The sequence below is a fragment of the Myotis yumanensis genome, unplaced genomic scaffold (genome assembly GCF_028538775.1).
Source record: "Myotis yumanensis isolate MYYU_CA2020_CCGP unplaced genomic scaffold, mMyoYum1.0.hap1 SCAF_4, whole genome shotgun sequence".
Taxonomy (NCBI): Eukaryota; Metazoa; Chordata; class Mammalia; order Chiroptera; family Vespertilionidae; genus Myotis; species Myotis yumanensis.
In genome coordinates this window covers 87,404,567-87,423,923 of record NW_027223755.1, presented here as the reverse complement: position 1 = coordinate 87,423,923, position 19,357 = coordinate 87,404,567, and the positions used below count along the sequence as shown (strand labels likewise).

Genomic DNA, 19,357 nt, shown 5'->3' with positions numbered 1-19,357 from the left:
ATGAGTTGTTTGTTTCTGGAATTTTTCATTTAATATTTTTGGACCATGGTTGATCGTGGGTAACTGAATCTGCAAAAAGTGAAATCAAGGATAAGGGGGGACTACTCTATTTTCTCAAGTAGTGAAAACCTCCAAAGCTTTTGTGAATATAGTTCAGGCGGGACAGAAGCATGCTAATCAGTTTCATAGACAGAGACCTTTGGGTCCTGCTCTTTCTCCTCAGGTAAGAAGTCTTGAGGTTGAGTTTGAGGTGGGCACCTTTATTTTGCTGCCTTTCAAGACTAAAAATTTCTTTGTTTCCGGTATAAATTTCTGAGATACATTTTTTCCCCCATGAATAGGTCATCAACTTTATAAGCCAGAGGTGATCACTCAGTTGGAGCAAGAAGAGCAGTGGATGCTGGAAAGAGACAGCCCACTGGACACTCGTCCAGGTGAGAAGCAGGCATTTTAATATTTGCTACTGAGTGAAGGGAAATAGTCTCTTTTGAAATACTCCACACCTGGATTTAAAGAATATTGAACGCTTCTTAAAAATCTAGTTCATATTTGACTTTTTCACACAGTGGAAATGGCTCTCTTATTCTTTTCTGATTAAACAGATAATATATACTTATTATTTAAAAATTAGCACAGCACAAAAGTTATTTTGAAGGTGTTAGTTTGAATGTACATAAATACCTTGATGTTGCAAACCTCCACATAGCATTTTCTATTTTTTTGTTTACACAGCCTCTCTTGGTAGTCTTTAAATCTTTCTTTTCCATATCTCTGCCATTTTTACCTACTTTTCAGTTTTTCTTTTTCCTTTCGTTATCAAACTTTTTAAAATTGTCTAAAACCCATAGCCCTGGTTCTTATTCTCCTGCTCACCTTGGTGATATATCCTGATTGTGTTACTAACATTTTTTTCTAGGAGATTACCACTAACTTCCTTCCAGTCAAATCCAGTGGCTAAAAACCAGAGTTATTGTCTCCTATGATCTTGTATTTGACTGTGTTGACTTTACTTTTTTGAAATTTTCTTCCTGGCTCGTGATATACACTATTCTTGCCTCTTTCAACCTTTCTCCTGTATCTTTACCTGCTCCTGTACTACCTTCTCTCCCTCCTTATTCTCCTAAAGGTGTGTATTCCTGTGGATTTGGTGTTCCATTCTCTAGTGAAGTGCTTTTAAGTAGACTTATATGTCAGTTTCCCCCATTTCTACATTTCTAGACTAAGTATTTCACCCACATTCTCTTTCCAGATTTTAGATCATATTTTTCTTTATGAATGTCATGCTATTTTAATTAAGTGCTGTATTTCAAAACCTGGATCTGTTGACTTTATACTCTCTTCTTTAAAACATCCCACTAAATATGAGACTTCTTGGCCAAAAGAAAAACCTCTTTCGTTCCCGATTGTTAGAATAACACCTACGTTGATCTGCCTGGGTTACACTAGCAAATAGTTGACTGCTACCTGCATGAAATATTCCACTCTGGTTCACTTAGCAAGCTAACTGCCCATCTCTGTCTAGTTTTCCTCTGGTTCTTTGTTCTGGCTCCGTGTTTCATCGTTTGGACTTGGCTTTGTTTCAGTTGAGCTTATGCTTTTTCAATATGACAGACTTGGCTGTGCTTCTTGCTTTAGTGCTCTAGATTAGCTTAGGCAGGAAACTTTGTCCCTATTTCAGCCACACTGAACCTGAATTTTGGCCTGACCAGTGCTGGCATTCCATGGGTAAAGGCTGATAATTAAAACATTTTGTCAAGAACCCCTAGCCCTTTCCCTGACAGCAGTGGGTGACATTATTTCTATGAACCTCCACGCCTGGATCCCAGGGAATAGGAAACTAAAGGAAGAAAATTAAAAACTCCTTTTGCAGGTGAATTGCCAGGGTAGGAACCTACAGCAGAAGGCAGAACTGTTCTTTCCCAAGGGTACATATGTGGCCATGTGCAGGACCCACACTGTCTCCCATTTGTCCCTACCCACAGACTACCCTCCACTAGAGAAAATAATTGCTAACTTAAGAAAATGTGCAGACACCATTATACGTCTATATGTGGATACACAAGACTCTTGATTCATAGATCAGCTTGAACTAGGGATTTTTCACATCCTCCTTGTCACACAGGCAGGCCAGCAGTCTCCTCCAAGGAGTCTGTTTTTGCATTATCCTGTGAGACACCATAAATGGTTCCTCTAATGAGAATGTGGCAAGACATTTCTGTTGCTCAAAGGACAGATAGAATGATCTGGCTTTTGTGCTCTCATTCTCTGGGGTATTGCTTGCCTCGTTGTCATTGGCATTTGCTGATGTCTGTTTATTTAGAAATCTCTTCCTATGTAAGATGAGATCTAGGAAGTGTCCAATGGGTTTATCAACAAAGAGGTTAGTAATTATAGTAACAGAAGAGATGACCAGGGAGTAATTAGAAAAGCAATCAATTTGTGTACGTTGTCCAGTGAACAGGGGTTAAAAAAAATAGAGCTAGTAAGTGTACAGTGCTCTCACAAGAAGCTAGAATGAGAAGGGGACGATAAAGAGGATTTTGCTAGAATAAGAAGGTAATGTCAAAAGAGAATTGCATCTACAACGATGAATCCTTTTCAGAAGGTTTTCAACCTACTTTGCCCAGATTCATCAGAGGAATCACCATCTGTATCAGCTATAGCCTTATGACATATACTTCTTAAATAGTAAGACCTGAAAGTTAAAATTACTTCTTGATTCATGGGCTGCAGAACGTATTCTGTTTTAGTGAAACCAGACACAATGGACCCGAGGCTGCCTGTCACTACTTGGACCAGATTAAGCAGATACAGGGTTGAATCATATATGAGCATTTATTCCAATAATGCCGGCAGTATGGGGAGAGAAGTCCATCACCCTGGAGATTCTGATCTCACTCCCCCTTGCCAGCTGGCTGAGGGAGAAGATAGCTACATGTAACGTGGAAAGGGGAGGAGAGGGCCTGAAGTCCAGCCTTCCGGAGCTCAAAGTCCAATAACAAGGTGGCTAATTTTCTATGATGTTACAAGCAGCTCAGCCCGTTCCTGGGACCAGAGAATGGTCAGCATTCCTGAGAAAAACTCCCGGAGGGGTCAGGGTCCAGGCACAGCAACCAAATCAAAATGTCCTGTCCTTGGTCTGTTCTCAAAATGTATTTATTTTCTGAGTGATGGACCCATCGAGCATCTTATCTTTTTACAGCCTTATTTCATCCTCCAGTTTCCCAGGGTCTGTAAGAAAACTTCTCGTCTATAGTTAGTAAGGTGAATAATTATTAGACAACTATGGCTCTATTCTTATTACATGCCCTTCCCCACTATCGTTAGCAAGCATGAAAATAACATTACTCTCATTGTACATTTCCATCAGAGCTCCTGAGTGACCAGGTGCATTGTCAATAAGCAGTAATATTTTGAAAAGAAGCATTTTTATCTGAGTAGTAAGTCTCAACAGTGGGCTTAAAATATTCAGTAAGCCATGTTGTAAGCAAGCGTGCTGCCACCCGAGCTTTGTACGATTTATAGAGCACAGGCAGAGTAGATTTAGCTAATTTAAGGGCCCTAGAATTTTTGGAATGGTAAATGAGCACTGGCTTCAACTTAAAATCACCAGCTGCATTAGCCTTTAGCAAGAGAGTCAGCCTGTCCTTTGAAGCTTTGAAGCTAGGCATTAACTTTTCCTCTAGCTATGAAGGTCCTAGATGACATCTTCTTCCAATATGAGGCTGTTTCATCTGCATTGAAAATCTGTTTCGTGTAGCCCCCTTCATTAATCATCTTAGCTAGATCTTCTGGATAATTTGCTGCAGCTTCTGCATCAGCACTTGCAGTTTCATTGTGCACTTTTATGTTATGGAGATGGCTTCTTCCCTTAAACCTCATGAACCAACCTCTGCTAGCTTCAGACTTTTTTCCTGCAATTTTCTCCCCTCTCTCACCCTTCAGCAACACTGAAGAGAGTTAAGGCCTTGCTCTGGATTAGGTTCTGGTTTAGGGAATCTTGTGGCTAGTCTGATATTCTATCCAAACCACTAAAACTTTATATCAGCAGTAAGGCTGTTCTCTTTCTTATCATTTGCATTCACGAGTGGCACGTTTCATTTCCTTGAAAGACTTTTCCTTTGCATTCACAACTTAGGTAACTGGCACGAGGAGCCTAGCTTTTGACCTATCTCAGCTTTCAACATGCCTTCTTCACTAAGCTTAATCATTTCTAGCGTTTAACCTAAAGTGAGAGATGCGCAACTCTTCCTTTCACTTAAACACCTAGGTGCCATTTTAGGATTAGTTGGCCTGATTTCCATATTGTTGTGTCTCAGGGAATAGGGCGGCCCAAGGAGGAGAGCAATAGAGGAATGGTGGTCAGTGGAGCAGTCAGAACACACACGTTTGTAGATTAAACTCACTGTCTTACAAAGGTAGTTCATGGCACCCCCAAAACAATTGCTATAGTAACATCGAAGATCACTGATCACAGATCACCATAATAAATAGAATAATAATGGAAAAGTTTGAAATGTGGTGTAAAATTACCAAAACGTGACACAGAAACATAAAGTAAGCAAATGCTGTTGGGAAAATGGTGCTGGTAGACATGCTCTATGTAAGGTTGCCACAAACCTTCAATTTGCAAAAACTGAAATATCTGCAAAGTGCAATAAAGTGGAGTGCAATAAAATGCGGGATGCTTGTACATTCCCTATGGTCAGAAGATCAAGACTAGCACCGGACTCACATTTGAGAAAGCTAAAGCAGTCCAAGGCCCAAGAACAGCTGGCTAAAGAAATGGCTTTGGGGAGTGAGCCAGGAGAAGCTGATGACTTAGGATCAGCGTGCACTACTACACAGGCTTGTTGGGACAAGGTATCGTGAGTGTTTTTCATGCATGGGTCAGCCAGCATGAGCTTGGATCTTGGCCAATAGGATTTATGCTCTTGGGCTGGTCCCAAAGGACTACCCAAAATAGAGCGATATCTATCTAGGTCAGCCGTGGGCAAACTACGGGCCCGCGGGCTGGATCCGGCCCGTTTGAAATGAATAAAACTAAAAAAAAAAAGACTGTACCCTTTTACGTAATGATGTTTACTTTGAATTTATATTAGTTCACACAAACACTCCATCCATGCTTTTGTTCCGGCCCTCCGGTCCAGTTTAAGAACCCCTTGTGGCCCTCGAGTCAAAAAGTTTGCCCACCCCTGGCCTAGGTCATAGAAATGACAGGAGAGAGAGCCTCCCAAGAGCCACAGATGTTTCCAAAAGTGAGTCTGTTTAACCATCCACTAAACTGAGAATATGAAGCCACCCAGTCATACAAAAATTGTCCTATCTCCTAATCCCTCCTGCTTCCAGCTTTTGTTAGAGTGGAACTAAACAATGGTAGTGAAGGAAGAGGTGAGCATGGAAATAGTTAAATGGGGAACGAAGAGAATAGAGTCAGAGGAAAGACTAGCATGGAGAGAGCAGAATTGGGGGAAGGGTGAACAGGAAGAGAGCGGAGTGGGAGAATAGGCAGGCAGGGAGAGAGAAGAAAGAATATGACTCTGTAACAGACCCAGGAGAGGGGAAAGGGGTTCATTTTGGACTTTTACTGTTACTTGTGACTGAACATTTTAATTGCTGAATAGAGACTGCATTTGTGACAATGTAATAGGGGTATCTGTTACATAAGAAGTAAAGGGAAAGTCCTGGGAACTGTCCAAATCTTCATGTAGAAGCAGAGGAAGAATACCCCCCATTAAACAAATTTTAAAGTGGCAGGAGACTGAAATGAAATTTTGTTTTTATCGCAATACATGAGTCATGCTTGTTCAAAATACAGTTTACATTTGTATTTGTCTGGACATATGAAAAATCTGGCAGGATAAGCCCCAAACTATTAACAATGATTCCCTCTAAGGGGTGGAATTCTTTATGTCTTGCCATATTATTTGAATATATTACTATAAGCAATCATTAGTTTTATCATTTTAAACAAAAGATTAGAAATACAGCCCTGGCAGGTGTTGCTGTATAATTACAGTGTAGGTTCTTGCACCAAAGAGTCGCAGGTTCAATTCCCGTCTAGGGCATGTGCCTGGGTTGCAGGTTTGATCCCCATCCTGGTCAGGGTGCATTCAGGAAGCAACCAATTGATGTCTCTCTCACATTGATGTTTCTTGCTCCCTCCCTCCCTCCCTCCCACCCTCTCTAAAAATCAGTGGAAAAATATCCTCAGGTGATTATTAACAACAACAAAAAAGATTTAAAGTATGAAGAAATGCTTTTAAAATAAACAAGTTAGCTGTCCTTACAATAGAATAAGTCACAGATGAGACCTGTCTTCTCTAATTATAGTCTTTTCTCTAATATCTCCCACCTCTGAGCACAGACATTTCTCTGATATTTCTTATTCTCCTTTCCATTTCTTATTCTCCTTTCCATTTCTTTCCAGTATGATCTCTTCCTTTCATGGTTACCACACATGTTTTAAATTTTCCTCCAACTCACTGCTTCTTGTCATCTTTTTATAGTCTGTCCTCTTGTTATATGGCCACATTTTAAAACTTTCCAATGCCACAACTGCCTCATTTGCATTATTGTCAGTTTCATTTGATAATTCATTATGCAACAATTTTTTTCAAAACATAAAGAATGCTGCAAAGTATTAGTATGTTCTGAATTTCTTTTCTTTTTTTGTCATTAGAAATAAATATTATGCTGTAAACCCCCACTTACTGTTTTTTATTAGTACCTGGAACCATACATAGTTATTATAACATTATTGAATATATCCTCCATGCTGTACTTTGCAGTACCATGACTATTTTGTAACTATCAATTTGTACTTCTTAATTTGTTCTGAACTTCTTTTAGATGCAGAAAATAGACCTGAAGTAAAAAAATCAACTCCAAACCAGAGTATTTCTGATGAAATTCAAACCCATAACATGATAATGGAGAGACTAACAGGAGATAGTTTCTGGTACTCCGTTCTAGGAGGACTCTGGGATTTTGATTATCAGTTAGAGTTTAATCAAGAAAATCACCAGAGACATTTAGGACAAGAATCTTTTGCCCAAAAAAAGTTCCCACAGGAGAGAAGCCCTGGATGTAACGAATTTGGGGGAAACTATAAAATGATCTCAAATCTTATGCATCAGCGAATTTCTTCAATTAAGATACCCCTTAATTCGAAAACACAAGGAAATAGCATCAAACATAATTCAGAATTGATTTACTATCAGGGAAACCATGTAAGAGAAAATACTTATGAATATAACGGATGTGGGAAAATCTTCAATCAACATATTCTTCTTACTAATCATATTCATACTGAAGAGCCCAGTGAATGTAGGAAGACCTCCAGCCACAACTCAACTTTTACTCAACCTCAGATAGTCCTTACAGGAGAGAAGCCCTTTAATTGTGATGAATGTGGGAAAAGATTCAGCCAGAAGATACATCTTATTCAACATCAGCGGATTCATACAGGAGAAAAACCTTTTATATGCAATGACTGTGGGAAAGCCTTTCGTCAACATTCATCCTTTACACAACATCTGAGGATTCATACTGGAGAGAGGCCCTACAAATGTAATCAATGTGGTAAAGCCTTTAGCCGTATCACATCCCTTACTGAACATCATAGACTTCATACTGGAGAGAAGCCTTATGAATGTAATTTTTGTGGGAAAGCCTTTAGCCAGAAGACACATCTTAATCAGCATGAGAGGACTCATACAGGAGAGAAGCCCTATAAATGTAATGAATGTGAGAAAGCCTTTAGCCAGAGTGCACACCTTAATCAACATAGGAAAATCCATACTCGGGAGAAATTATGTGAATATAATAAATGTGAGAAAGTTTTAAGCCACGGTCCTTCACTTACTCAGCAGTACATAACTCCTGGGGGAGAAATAATATGAATATATAAATGTAGAAATTTTTTTGTCATACTTTTCCATCCCATTCAATATAAAGTTATTCATAATGGAGAGAAAGTTTATAAACAAACATTTAATGCATAGAAACCAAATAAATTTAGACTTTAAACTGGTAGCATACTATAATCTCAAGAGAGGTTGTAAATAGTAAACATAATTTATTTTATAAACAAGATTATATTAGAAGTCATGTTCCAAATCTGATATAAAACTTTTTTTAATGACCAGAAATTCTGTATGCAATAACCTGTGATTATTCACCTGTAAGTTTATGGCATAGTTCTTAAATTATACAAATATTGATTACTCAAGGCAATGATATAGTGTAACTAGTCACATAAACTTGAAATAAACAGAAAAGAGCAATATTTCTCAAACTTCAGCATTTGCACACTTCATTTACAGTTTTACCATATGTTGTGTTTACTTAAAATTTTAAGGGATTCAATTTTTAGCCTTTTCTTAGGAAATATTATTTATGAAAATTGAGTTTTATAGGCTAATTATATTTGTTCTAATTTCCATCAATGTCACTATAAACTTTAAAATTGAAAATATTCATTGATGTACCACCTAAATCTTCTGTACCATTATTTGAGAAACAGTGTGATACGTTGACAATATTCTATTATTGGGTTGTTATTTTAAAGCAATCTTTTCATTACGTTCATCAGATAAGTCCTGGGATCACCATAAAAAAGAGTCCTGAAGGAGACTGAGGATTATGTTGATGAAATGTGAAAAGTGATTCAGAGAAGTCTACTTTTCTACCATGTTCTAGTTTTAAATTTCCCTATAGCAAACATAAACTTTTAAACTAAAATTGTGGTTGCTGCTATATTTGCAGATTTGAATAGAGATAAGGTTTTGTTGTTGTTGTTGTTGTTTCTAATAATGACCAGAAGCTTAGAATCCCTCTGCCTCCCAGCCCCACTCTGGAAGACAAGAAGTAGCAAACTGTACTCGAGGGTGAGCTGTGGTACAAAGTTGAGGCTAAGAACCAGGGAAGAATCGTAGTGTCTTACATAAATAACTAAAGAAGGACAATTAATTGGCTTAATAATACACTTTATTAATTGAGACATATTTTTTAAATATATTTTATTGATTTCAGAGAGGAAGGGAGAGGGAAAGAGAAACAGAAACATCAATAATGAGAAAGAACCATTGATTGGCTGCCTCCTGCAAGCCCCCCACTGGAGGTCGAGCCCACAATCCAGGCATGCCCTTGGCCGGAATTGAACCCAGGACCCTTCAGTCCACAGGCCGATGCTCTATCCACTGAGCCAAACCAACTAGGGCAATTGAGACATATTTATGTAACACCTTTTTCCAAAAAGAATTCAGATAATTTAATTTTATTTTTATCACTAGAGGCCCGATGCATGAAATCAGTGCAAGAGTAGGCTTTCCTTCACCTGGCTGCTGGCACCGGCTTCCCTCTGGCACCCGGGACCCAGGCTTCCCTCACAGCCCTGGCTTCGTCCAGTCTAATTAGCATATTATGCTTTTATTATTATAGATTATTGCCTTGTTTGACAAAAATCACATTTTGATGTTACATAAGTCATAGATAGCTGTAATTATGAGGCTGCTTGAGTTTCTTGGCTTTTCACTTTTGTCTCAGTCTTCTCTGGCATGGTGAAAGAAGCCCTGAGGCTAAGGCAGGAATGCAGTTTCCTTGCTGTCTCACCTTTCTTCTAGCATATCTCCCAGCTCAAGACTTCCCTGTGAAGGGCTAGATTTTATACTTCTTGAGCCAAAGCTGAAATGATTTAAAGACTTTTTAAAATTAAAAAAGCCAAGAAATTAAGAAAAGTGAACTCATTTCATCACAGAAGTTAAACTTTTGAAAGTCCATTTATGTCCCACTCATTGGTGGATGTGAAATCCTATATAATAAAAGCCTAATATGCAAATTGTCCAATGGGGAGTTTGGGAGTTTGCTATGATATGTGCTGACCACCAGGGGGTGGCACAGAACATGGTGGGCATCAGCGATGCAGTGCTGGCAGTGGGCAGCAGTAGAGGTGCTGCTGGCCCCGATGGGCCCCGACGATAGCAGGACTGCGGCAGGATGGCAGAGCAGGTGAGCCGGCGGCGCCAGGCCCCACAGATGGTGACCAGCAGTGGCGGCAGGGGGTGGGGCCGCTGCCTGGCTCCCAGACACTGAGGGAGCCAGGGCGGGGGGCCTGGCCCCAATTGATTGCCCCACAAGTGGGATGGTGGAGCAAGTGAGGGGGCAATGCCAGGCCAAGGCAGGGTGCCAGGCCAGGCTGTGAGGCTGGGGGCACGAGCTGGGGCCCAATTCCCATAGGCCACCCCGAAGGGCCCCACCCATGCACCAATTCGTGCACTGGGCCTCTAGTATTTAATAAAACTCCAAGTTACAGTAATCAGAGAGGATGTCTAATAGTATTTTGTGTTCAAATATCATTATAGTGGAGATCCATTTTCAGGGTAGATCAGTTCTGAAAGTATCTCTTCACCAAAAGGAACTACATTTAACATTGATTTGCCATAGGAGGCAGGGTATAGGGCACTCAGATTTCAGGAAGAGAGAGAGGGAGCCAAGGTGAAGTCTGACAGCAAAGGTATGCATTAAAGAAGTAGTGCCCTGACTGGTTTTTGTTTCAGTTCTTGGTCAGGGCATATGCCTAGGTTGCAGGCTCAATCCCTGGTGGAGAGTATGCAGGAAACGGTCAATCAATGTTCTGCTCTTGCATCAATGTTTCTCTCCTCCCTTCCTCTCTCTCTCAAAAAAAAATCTTTCAAAAAAAGTAGTGACTAATTACAACTGGTAAATGATTTTATCAAAGTTTAGTTTTGCAACCAGAAAAAAAAAAAAAAACCCTACATATTCCACAGAGTACTAAGGGTTTCAATACAAGGCCGTTTATCTCAGGATAAGTGAAAAACAACAACATGGGATTTTTAGAAGAGGATCAGAAAATTTTGGACAATCTCAGAAAAGAAGTATCTGAACTAAACCAGACCACAGTTGGCCAAGGATTTTCTCCAATTCTTCATAACTAGAAACTATAAATTAGAAGTCTATTATATATTCCATAGACTCATAAATGCTTATGCTTATGCTAATTTACAGTAAACCATGTTATTCTTGTGTGAATTCATTCTCATATTGTCCTTTGTTCTCTTCAAAATGTTCCAAGTTAAGCAGTGAACCCTAAATATTGGTGCTCCAAGTAGGGAAGCCAAAGGAGTAGTATCCGTTCAAAAACCTTTTGTTATGACTTATTTCTGTCCATTTCACATATATTAGTTCATTTGGACCATCCAACCAGGTGTTATTGCTCTTCTGTTATGAAAAGAGAACCTTGCCTGGCTGGTGTGCTCAGTGGTTAGAGCATCGGCCCTCACACCATAGTGTCACAGGTTCAATTCCCAGTCAGGGCATGTACCTGGCTTGCAGGTTCAGTCTCCCCTGTGGGAGGCAACCAACCGATGTTACATCTCTCTCTCTCTCTCTCTCTCTCTCTCTTTCTCTCTCTCTCTCTAAAAATCAATGAGAAAAAAAAAATTCTCATGTGAGAATTATCAAATAAAAAACTTGTAAGAAATAAAACTTTATTAAAAAGTGATTCATAAGGCTAGACATAATATGTAAATGATTTATTATTCAGGGTTTCTTGACTGAAATGTCACTCAAATCTGGGTCATCTTACTCCTAAACCAGTAGATACAAACAGTGCCTAGAAGAGTGTTTTATAATATCTGGAAACATTTAATAAATATATCAAAACACTAATTTGATAAGATTTATGTACCCCTATGTTCATTGCAGCACTACTTATAATAACCAGGATATGGAAGCAACCTAAGTGCCCATCAATAGACAATTTGATAAAGAAGATATGGTATGTACATACAATAGAATATTACTCTGCAATAAAAAAAAAAATGAAATCTTACCATTTGGGACAACATAGATAGAACCAGGGAGTATTATGCTAAGTGAACTAAGTCAGACAGAGAAAGACAAATACCATATGATTTCACTTATATGGCAAATCTAAAGAACAAATAAATGAACAAACAAAACAGAAACAAACTCATAGATGCAGAGAACAAACAGGGTTGCCAGGCGGGAGGAGGGTTGAGGGGCTGGGTAGAAAGGGTGAGAGGATTAAGAAGTACAAATTGGTAGTTACAAAATAGTCATAGGGATGTAAAGTACAGCATAGGGAATGTAGTCAATAGTATAATAACTATGTATGGTGCCAGGTGGGTACTAGATTTATCAGGGGGATCACTTCACAAGCTATATAAACGTCTAACCACTATGTTGTACACCTGAAACTAATATAAAATAATATTAAATGTCAACTCTAAGTGACAAATAAAAAATAAAATGTAATTTTTCAGAATTCAGTTTAAAAAAGAATATGTATCATATACCTATGCAATGGAATATTATTCAGCAACAAAAAAGAATGAAATCTTGTCACTTGCAACAGCATGGATGGACCTATAGTTTATTATGTTAAGTAAAATAAGTCAGACAGAGAAAGACAACTACCATGTGATTTTATTTAAATGTAGAACCTAATAAACAAAACAAACAGAACAGGAACAAAGCCACAAATACAGAGAACAAACTGATGCTTGCCAAAGGGGATTAAAGTGGGGGATGGTAAAAATTTATCATAGTGTCTGAAACATCATAAGGACTCTAAAAACATTATCTGTCACTATACACTCATTTAGGGAGGATTACTTCAATATTTACTGTGAAGCATTCAAATGGTGTATGATACAAGTAAATTAACATTTGTTAAGCACAATCTGTGTCAGTTATAATGCTGTATACTTTACAGATTTAGGTAAGTGAAACAATCCATATTTTTTAGATGACAAGTCTGAAGGCAGAAGTTTTAATTAATTTAATCCAGGTCATATAGCTCATTGACTCTGGTGGAATAAGATAATAATATGGCATCACAATACAGAAGAGAATCTGATCCTAGACCAAGATAGCTAGACTTCATTTTCCTGGGCATGGATAGTCTTGATTAATGATGAATATTAACTGTAGCCCTGGCTGGTGTGGCTCAGTTGGTTGGATGTTGTGCCATACATGGAGAGGCTGCTGGTTTGAGTCTCAGTCAGGGCACATGTCTGGGTGTAGGGCTAGCTCCCCCATAGGGGGCATGCAGGAGGCAGCCGATCAATATTTCACTCTCACATTGATGTTTCTCTCTCCCTTTCCCTTCCTCTCTCTGTAAAAATCAATTAAAAATCTTTTAAAAAATGAATTGTAGTTAGATGTAAAGAAGGAGTACTCACTGGTTATGTTGAGAGTGAAGGTAGAGCTGAAGTTACAGAGCTATTACAAAAATAGGAAGATTAACAGGGTGGCAGTGGTTGGGATAGATTTAAATCAAGAGCATGAAGCAGCTGGAACACTAAGTAAGAGTTTATGTATTAATTTGAGTATAAGGCAGGAATTTCTTAATTTGAGAGGAGCAGGACCACAGATCTCTTTGAGAATTTAGTAAAAGCCATAGACCAGGGGTCCTCAAACTTTTTAAACAGGAGGCCAGTTCACTGTCCCTCAGACCGTTGGAGGGCCGGACTATAGTTTAAAAAAAACTATGAACAAATTCCTATGCACACTGCACATATCTTATTTTGAAGTAAAAAAACAAAACGGGAACAAATACAATATTTGTATTTGCATGTGGCCCGCAGGCCATAGTTTGAGGACTCCTGCTAGACCAGGGGTGGGCAAACTTTTTGACTCGAGGGCCACAATGGGTTCTTAAACTGGACCAGAGGGCCAGAACAAAAGCATGGACGGAGTGTTTGTGTGAACTAATATAAATTCAAAGTAAGCATCATTACATAAAAGGGTACGGTCTTTTTTTTTTTTTTTTTTTTTAGTTTTATTCATTTCAAACGGGCCGGATCCAGCCCGCAGGCCGTAGTTTGCCCACGGCTGTCTATATCCTCCCAGAGACCTGTACATATGTACCGAATTTTACATATAAAATTTTATGGAATTCAGGAGCCCTCCCTTTATACCAAAAGATATATAATGTCTAGTTGACTTACTTTTACTAATGCTAATATTAATTAGAGGTTCAAGAATCATTTTCTGCTCTCTTTATTATCAATCTTTTACCCAATGGTTTTGTTAACCATAAATATTATTATTTTATCAGTGGTTACAAAAAAAGTGATTTTCCAATTCTGTCATCCTTATGTATCAATTATCTGGTTATTCAGACATGTATTATGTATTATATTTCAGGATATAGGGATTCTTTCCTTTTATTTATTGAACTATTGACTTGTTCCCCTAGAATCTCTAAAAGTAACCAACAAGGTTTCCTTTTTTTAGGTTTTACTTTTAAGTACCATTTTGAACTCATGGATTTTTATGTTGTTTATGTTTTTCTTTTTTTTTTTTTTTTAAATATTTTATTGATTTTTTACAGAGAGGAAGGGAGAGAGATAGAGAGTTAGAAACATCGATGGGAGAGAAACATCGACCAGCTGCCTCCTGCACATCTCCCACGGGGGATGTGCCCGCAACCCAGGTACATGCCCTTGACCGGAATCGAACCCGGGACCTTTCAGTCCGCAGGCCGACGCTCTATCCACTGAGCCAAACCGGTCTTGGCTGTTGTTTATGTTTTTCAATCCATTGCAATTATTATTCTTTTTAGGCTCACATAATCTCATCTTAATTCAGTGAGAACTCCCTCCAGGTTGACTTTCGACCTGATCCCATTTATCTCTGGTAGCTCCCTTGATTTCTGACCCAAGGAGATGTCCCAAGTTTAAGTCATACACTTCTGCTCTAGACCTGAAGTCAGACATTTCTCAAGGATCCTTGGTTCCTTTTAGAAAGGAATGGTATATAGATACCACAATCTGGGTGCTTGGCATACCAATTACTACTAGGTTGTCATTGTTTCTAGGCTTTCTAGGAAGGAAATTTTTTTTTTTAGAAAAATAAATTATGAATTCATAATGTATTTCCAATTCAAATTTAAGATTATAAGGCTTTTATTTTGCTTCTTTAATTGTATTATTATGGACTGAATTGTGTTCCCCCAAAATTCATATATGTTGTGGTGGTATTTGGAGATAAGAACTTTGGGAAATAATTAGGGTTAAATGAGGTCATAAGGGTGGGGCCCTAATCCAATGAGATTGGTGTCCATATAAAAGGAGACACCAGCATCGTTCTTTCTCTCTCTCTCTCTCTCTCTCTCTCTCTCTCTCTCTCTCTTTCTCTCTTTCTCTCTCCCTCTCTCCATTCAGCCTCCAATCTCTTCAGCTTTTATTCTGTCTTCCACACTCCTACCAGAATGATCTTGAAAGCTAGCAAAACTATTCATATTTTCCAAAGGCTCCCCATTACTTAGATGAAAAAGTGAGGTCCTTGATGAGAAATGCCTCCTGGAGTAGAGGGCTGTCTTTGTCCAGCTTCAATCCCTGACACTCTTTCCCTCCATATTCTGGCGGTCCCAGACTCCTGCTTATCCTACTAAATTCCTTCACACACCAGCCCCTGTGCTCATGCTCTCCTTTAAGCCTTGGGTGCCCTCCCTACATCCCATGTCCCTCTCCCCTCAAGTTCTGCTCCCCTGGCCAGGGGCTAAGTATTGATCAAGTCTCCTCTCTACAAAGTTAGACACTCCTTTCTCAAAGCTCTCATTACTCCTGCTTGTTTTATAATGCTTTCTTTACTCACCTGTCCCTACTAGACTGTGGATGTTCTAAGAGTGGGGGTCTCCTTTGGTTCATTTTTTCTCTCTTGTCTCGTGTTTAGCACAGAATCTGAGAATAAGTTTTCCATAAATGTTTGCTAAAGAAGAAATGGGTGTCGGACAGGCTATGAATAAATGATTTTCCCAGCCTTCCATCAGGTGTTGCTAAGATGTTTCAGTGATCAAAGACAATTGACCACACCCATATCCTGGCCCTCAGATTTTGCTCGTAGCCTATTGTTTTCTGTTCCTCTTAGTAATTCCCGAACAGGAGCCTAATACTTTCCCAGATTTCCTTCTATCTGAAAAGGCATCATCACGTAGCATGCTCGTGGCCCATCTAACCCCTTTAAAATTTGCAAGTATATACGCACCCACACCGGACTTCTACCCGTCTCCCACATATTGAGAAATAACACCTAAAATCTTAAAAAAAAATACTAAAGTTTATCTTAAAAGCAGTTGTGGAGGCAGAAATTCTTAAGTATTTAAGTCTCAGCATTTTAGCGTCTCATGTTTCAGTATTTGATGAATCAATGGAGTTCCTTTGATTTGGAAGGCCTAGTCCAACGCTCGGGAGGGAGCTCAATGGAAGAAGAGGAAACTGAGCCGAATAGGAAAAGAACCCCCACACCCCCAGCGACTCCCGGCCCGCGGCTCCCTTTAAGGCGTGTGGGATGGGCGGGGTCCTGCCTTTAACCCCGCCCAGAGCCGAGGAGACCTGCGACCAATGAGAGGGGCGGTCCGAGGCGGAGCGACCTGCGTGCGGCGTGACGCAATCACGTCCGACCGGCTCTCCGCGGGTCGCGCGCTAGGACTTGAGGGTGTGGAGGTGAGAGCGGGCCACGCACCGCAGCTGCAGGGGTGGGGTCGGGGTCCCGGGCGCTCCCGGGTGAAAGTCCTCGGGACGAGTCGGGTCTCCCGATCTCGGGACGGTCCACCGGAGCGGAGGGGTCGCCCGCCCCCAGCCTTCCCCGGGCCGAGTGGGCTGTGCTCAGTATGAACTGACTGATGCGAACGCAGCCCTGAGTCCAGGTCTCCGTCACCGCCTGGGCACCCCCGCCGCTCCACCGAGGCCTTGCGCGCCGCGAGGAGCCCGCGGGGTGGAAAGAAATGAGGGACAGCAGTAAAGGCCGGCGTTTGTGCGCGTTGAGCTCCTCGGACCGCTCCTGTGAATAGGCCCTGTTGTTATTCCCATTTTGCAAAGGTGGAAACAGGCTTAGAGGAGTTAAATTTGCAGCGTTGTAAACTGTACAGGTGGGAGGTTGGCTAATTAAGGAAATAGGGAATCGTGTGAGCATCTCTAAAGTGGTGATCCCAGGCCAACAAAAGCCGTTTTTGAACTTGGGCAGCTCTAGTGACAAAATGCATTTAGTGAGTCATAACCCCCCCTCCCCCCCGAACATTCAGCGTTGAATTTTGTTTTTCAGGTGACCAGAGCCACCTGAAATGTCAATAGTTCGTTCGTCTGTCCATGCTAAATGGATCGTGGGGAAAGTGATTGGGACAGCAATGCAAAAAACCGCTAAAGTGAGAGTAACCAGGCTGGTTCTGGATCCCTATTTATTAAAGGTGAGAAACATCCCTGCTTTCAGTTGGCATTGATAAATCACCCACACATCCTGGGTTCAGAGCAGAAAAACACTTCTCTATCAATAAAAACACATGGAGCACCTGCTGCATGCCAGGTACTGGGCTGGTTTAACAAAGTGAATTATTCGTGGTGAGTACTCACATTCTGAGGACACATAGAGCTCATTTCAGTTCAGTCTGGTAAGCACTGTAGTCTTTCTGTGTGCAGTGGATTGTGGGAGTAGGGAGCAGGAAGCAGGACACCTTGTTCATTCCCAGGTTGCTGAAGGAGCACATCCTTGATTTAGAAACATTTGAGCTGAATCTCAAAAAGGATTTTATCCAGAGGACCAGGTTGGGGGAAGTCATTCTGGCCACGATGAGTAGTAGTTTGTGGAAGTTCTTTTAGCCATGAGAGGGTAGGACATTCTACAGGAACAGCGGGTATTTGGGCAAGGATGAGCCCAGAGTTTGGCACAATTGAATGGGTACAAGAACAACCGGAGCTGGACCGTGAAGAGTCTTTTATGTTGTGTTTTGGATTTCATTCTATAAGCAAAGGAAAGACAGACTTGGAGATGGGTAGGTATGAGGATTGGAGGTCAGGAAATGGGTAAGGAGGCTATTGAGAAAGTCCAGGATGGAAACGATAAGGACCTGAACAGTCAGTCCTTGGAGCAATGGGGAAAAGTAGATTTCAGAAAGGACAGAGCCCTTGCTTTGTTAGATGTGTAAGGGAGGGAGTGGGAAATGTCAAGGATGTTCTGCATTCAAGATGGTAGAAATGCCAGTTGTTATCTGGGATCAAACGCAGGAGTGAGCTGAAAAGTGATGGCATGATCACTGACCTTAAACTCAGAAGACTTTAGTTTGAATACTGACCTGACTCTGTCGTTTACTAGCTATGCACATTACTTAGCCTCCCTGAGCCTGTTTTTCTCATCTGTAAGTGGGAGTACCTGCTGTGGAGGGGCTGCCTTGAGGAATAGATGATTCTAGTTATCCGTGGTTTGTTTGCAATACTTTGGGCTAGACGTGGAGCTAAGTGCTTTATGTATATTACTAGAAGCCCGATGCACGAAAATTCATGCAAGAGCAGGCCTTCCTTCCCCTGGTTGCTGGCACGAGCTTCCCTCTGGCACCTGGGACCCGGGCTTCCCTCCTCTGGCTTCCCTCTGGCCCTGGCTTCATCAGGAAGGACGTCTGGAATGACGTCCGGAAGATGTCCTGTGTAATTAGCATACTACCCTTTTATTATTATAGATGTTTAATTCTCTTGGTATCTGTAGAGGTGCAAGTATTAGAGCCTTATTTTATGGTGGAAAAAAGCCGAGCTTGGAGTTAAGTGATTTGTCCTAAATTACACAGTAGCATATTTATGGACTGGAGAGAAGGTGCCACTGGAGAGAAGAATTTAAGTAGTGTCAAGAAGGATGGTAATCAATAGAGCAAGGGTACTGAAGAGAATACACTGGAGAGCTTGGGGACAGGATCATCTCTGGAAAAGTCATTGCTGTTTTCCAGAAGTTAAGCAGCTAATTTTTGTATTGGAAACTGCCTTAAATATGTTATCTTCACCCCCCTACCCCCCAAGTCCCAGCTTTTTTTCTGTGCATTACTTTTTCATATTCTGTACTGCACTGCCAGATCACAGATGGGAACTGCTCATTTGTTCTTCCTTCTCTCAACAGTATTTTAATAAACGAAAAACCTACTTTGCTCATGATGCTCTTCAGCAGTGCACAGTTGGGGACATTGTGCTTCTCAAAGCCTTACCTGTCCCACGAACGAAACATGTGAAACATGAGCTGGCTGAGATCATTTTCAAAGTTGGACAAGTCATAGATCCAGTGTCGGGAAAACCTTGTGCAGGAACTGCCTACCTGGAGAGTCCAGTCAATTTGGAAACCACCCATCTAACCAAAACCCCAGAAGAACACAGTATCTCCTCAGAACAGTGAAGGAGCATTAGAAAAACCAGCCAGAGGGAACGGTTTATAAGTTTGCTTTATGGAAGAGAAATTTTTCTAAGTTTCATCACAAACGGATCAGTTTTTCTTCTGGTATTTATGAAATAGCTCAAAGTAAATGAATAAAGCGTTTGTTATAATTTTCCAAAAA

General features: G+C 40.5%; 2 protein-coding genes across 4 annotated transcripts in view; both read left to right on the top strand.

Annotated features, from left to right (window-relative positions):
* ZNF713 (zinc finger protein 713) overlaps positions 1 to 8,090 on the top strand; it is a 22,416-nt gene extending 14,326 nt beyond the window's left edge. Inside the window, exons 4-5 of the mRNA XM_070412878.1 lie at positions 342 to 434; positions 6,853 to 8,090. Of these exons, the coding sequence (XP_070268979.1) occupies positions 342 to 434; positions 6,853 to 7,904 (1,145 nt within the window). The 3' untranslated portion in view covers positions 7,905 to 8,090. The remainder of the gene's footprint in view (positions 1 to 341; positions 435 to 6,852) is intronic.
* Positions 413 to 19,357, top strand: MRPS17 (mitochondrial ribosomal protein S17). Of its 3 annotated transcripts, none has more exons than XM_070412882.1 (3): positions 413 to 434; positions 17,095 to 17,236; positions 18,928 to 19,357. In XM_070412882.1, the coding sequence occupies exons 2-3, from the start codon at positions 17,114 to 17,116 to the stop codon at positions 19,195 to 19,197; spliced, it is 393 nt and encodes a 130-aa protein (XP_070268983.1). In that variant the 5' UTR covers positions 413 to 434; positions 17,095 to 17,113; the 3' UTR covers positions 19,198 to 19,357. The 3 variants fall into 3 exon arrangements, with proteins under 3 accessions (XP_070268983.1, XP_070268981.1, XP_070268982.1); XM_070412880.1 differs by lacking the exon at positions 413 to 434 and adding an exon at positions 16,421 to 16,496; XM_070412881.1 differs by lacking the exon at positions 413 to 434 and adding an exon at positions 16,849 to 16,871.

Bases quoted from the DNA above. Each gene is read 5' to 3' on its own strand.
- MRPS17 (XM_070412882.1), top strand. From the start codon at position 17,114: ATGTCAATAGTTCGTTCGTCTGTCCATGCTAAATGGATCGTGGGGAAA. The intron at 17,237-18,927 runs GTGAGAAACATC...TTCTCTCAACAG, and splicing joins TGGATCCCTATTTATTAAAG to TATTTTAATAAACGAAAAAC.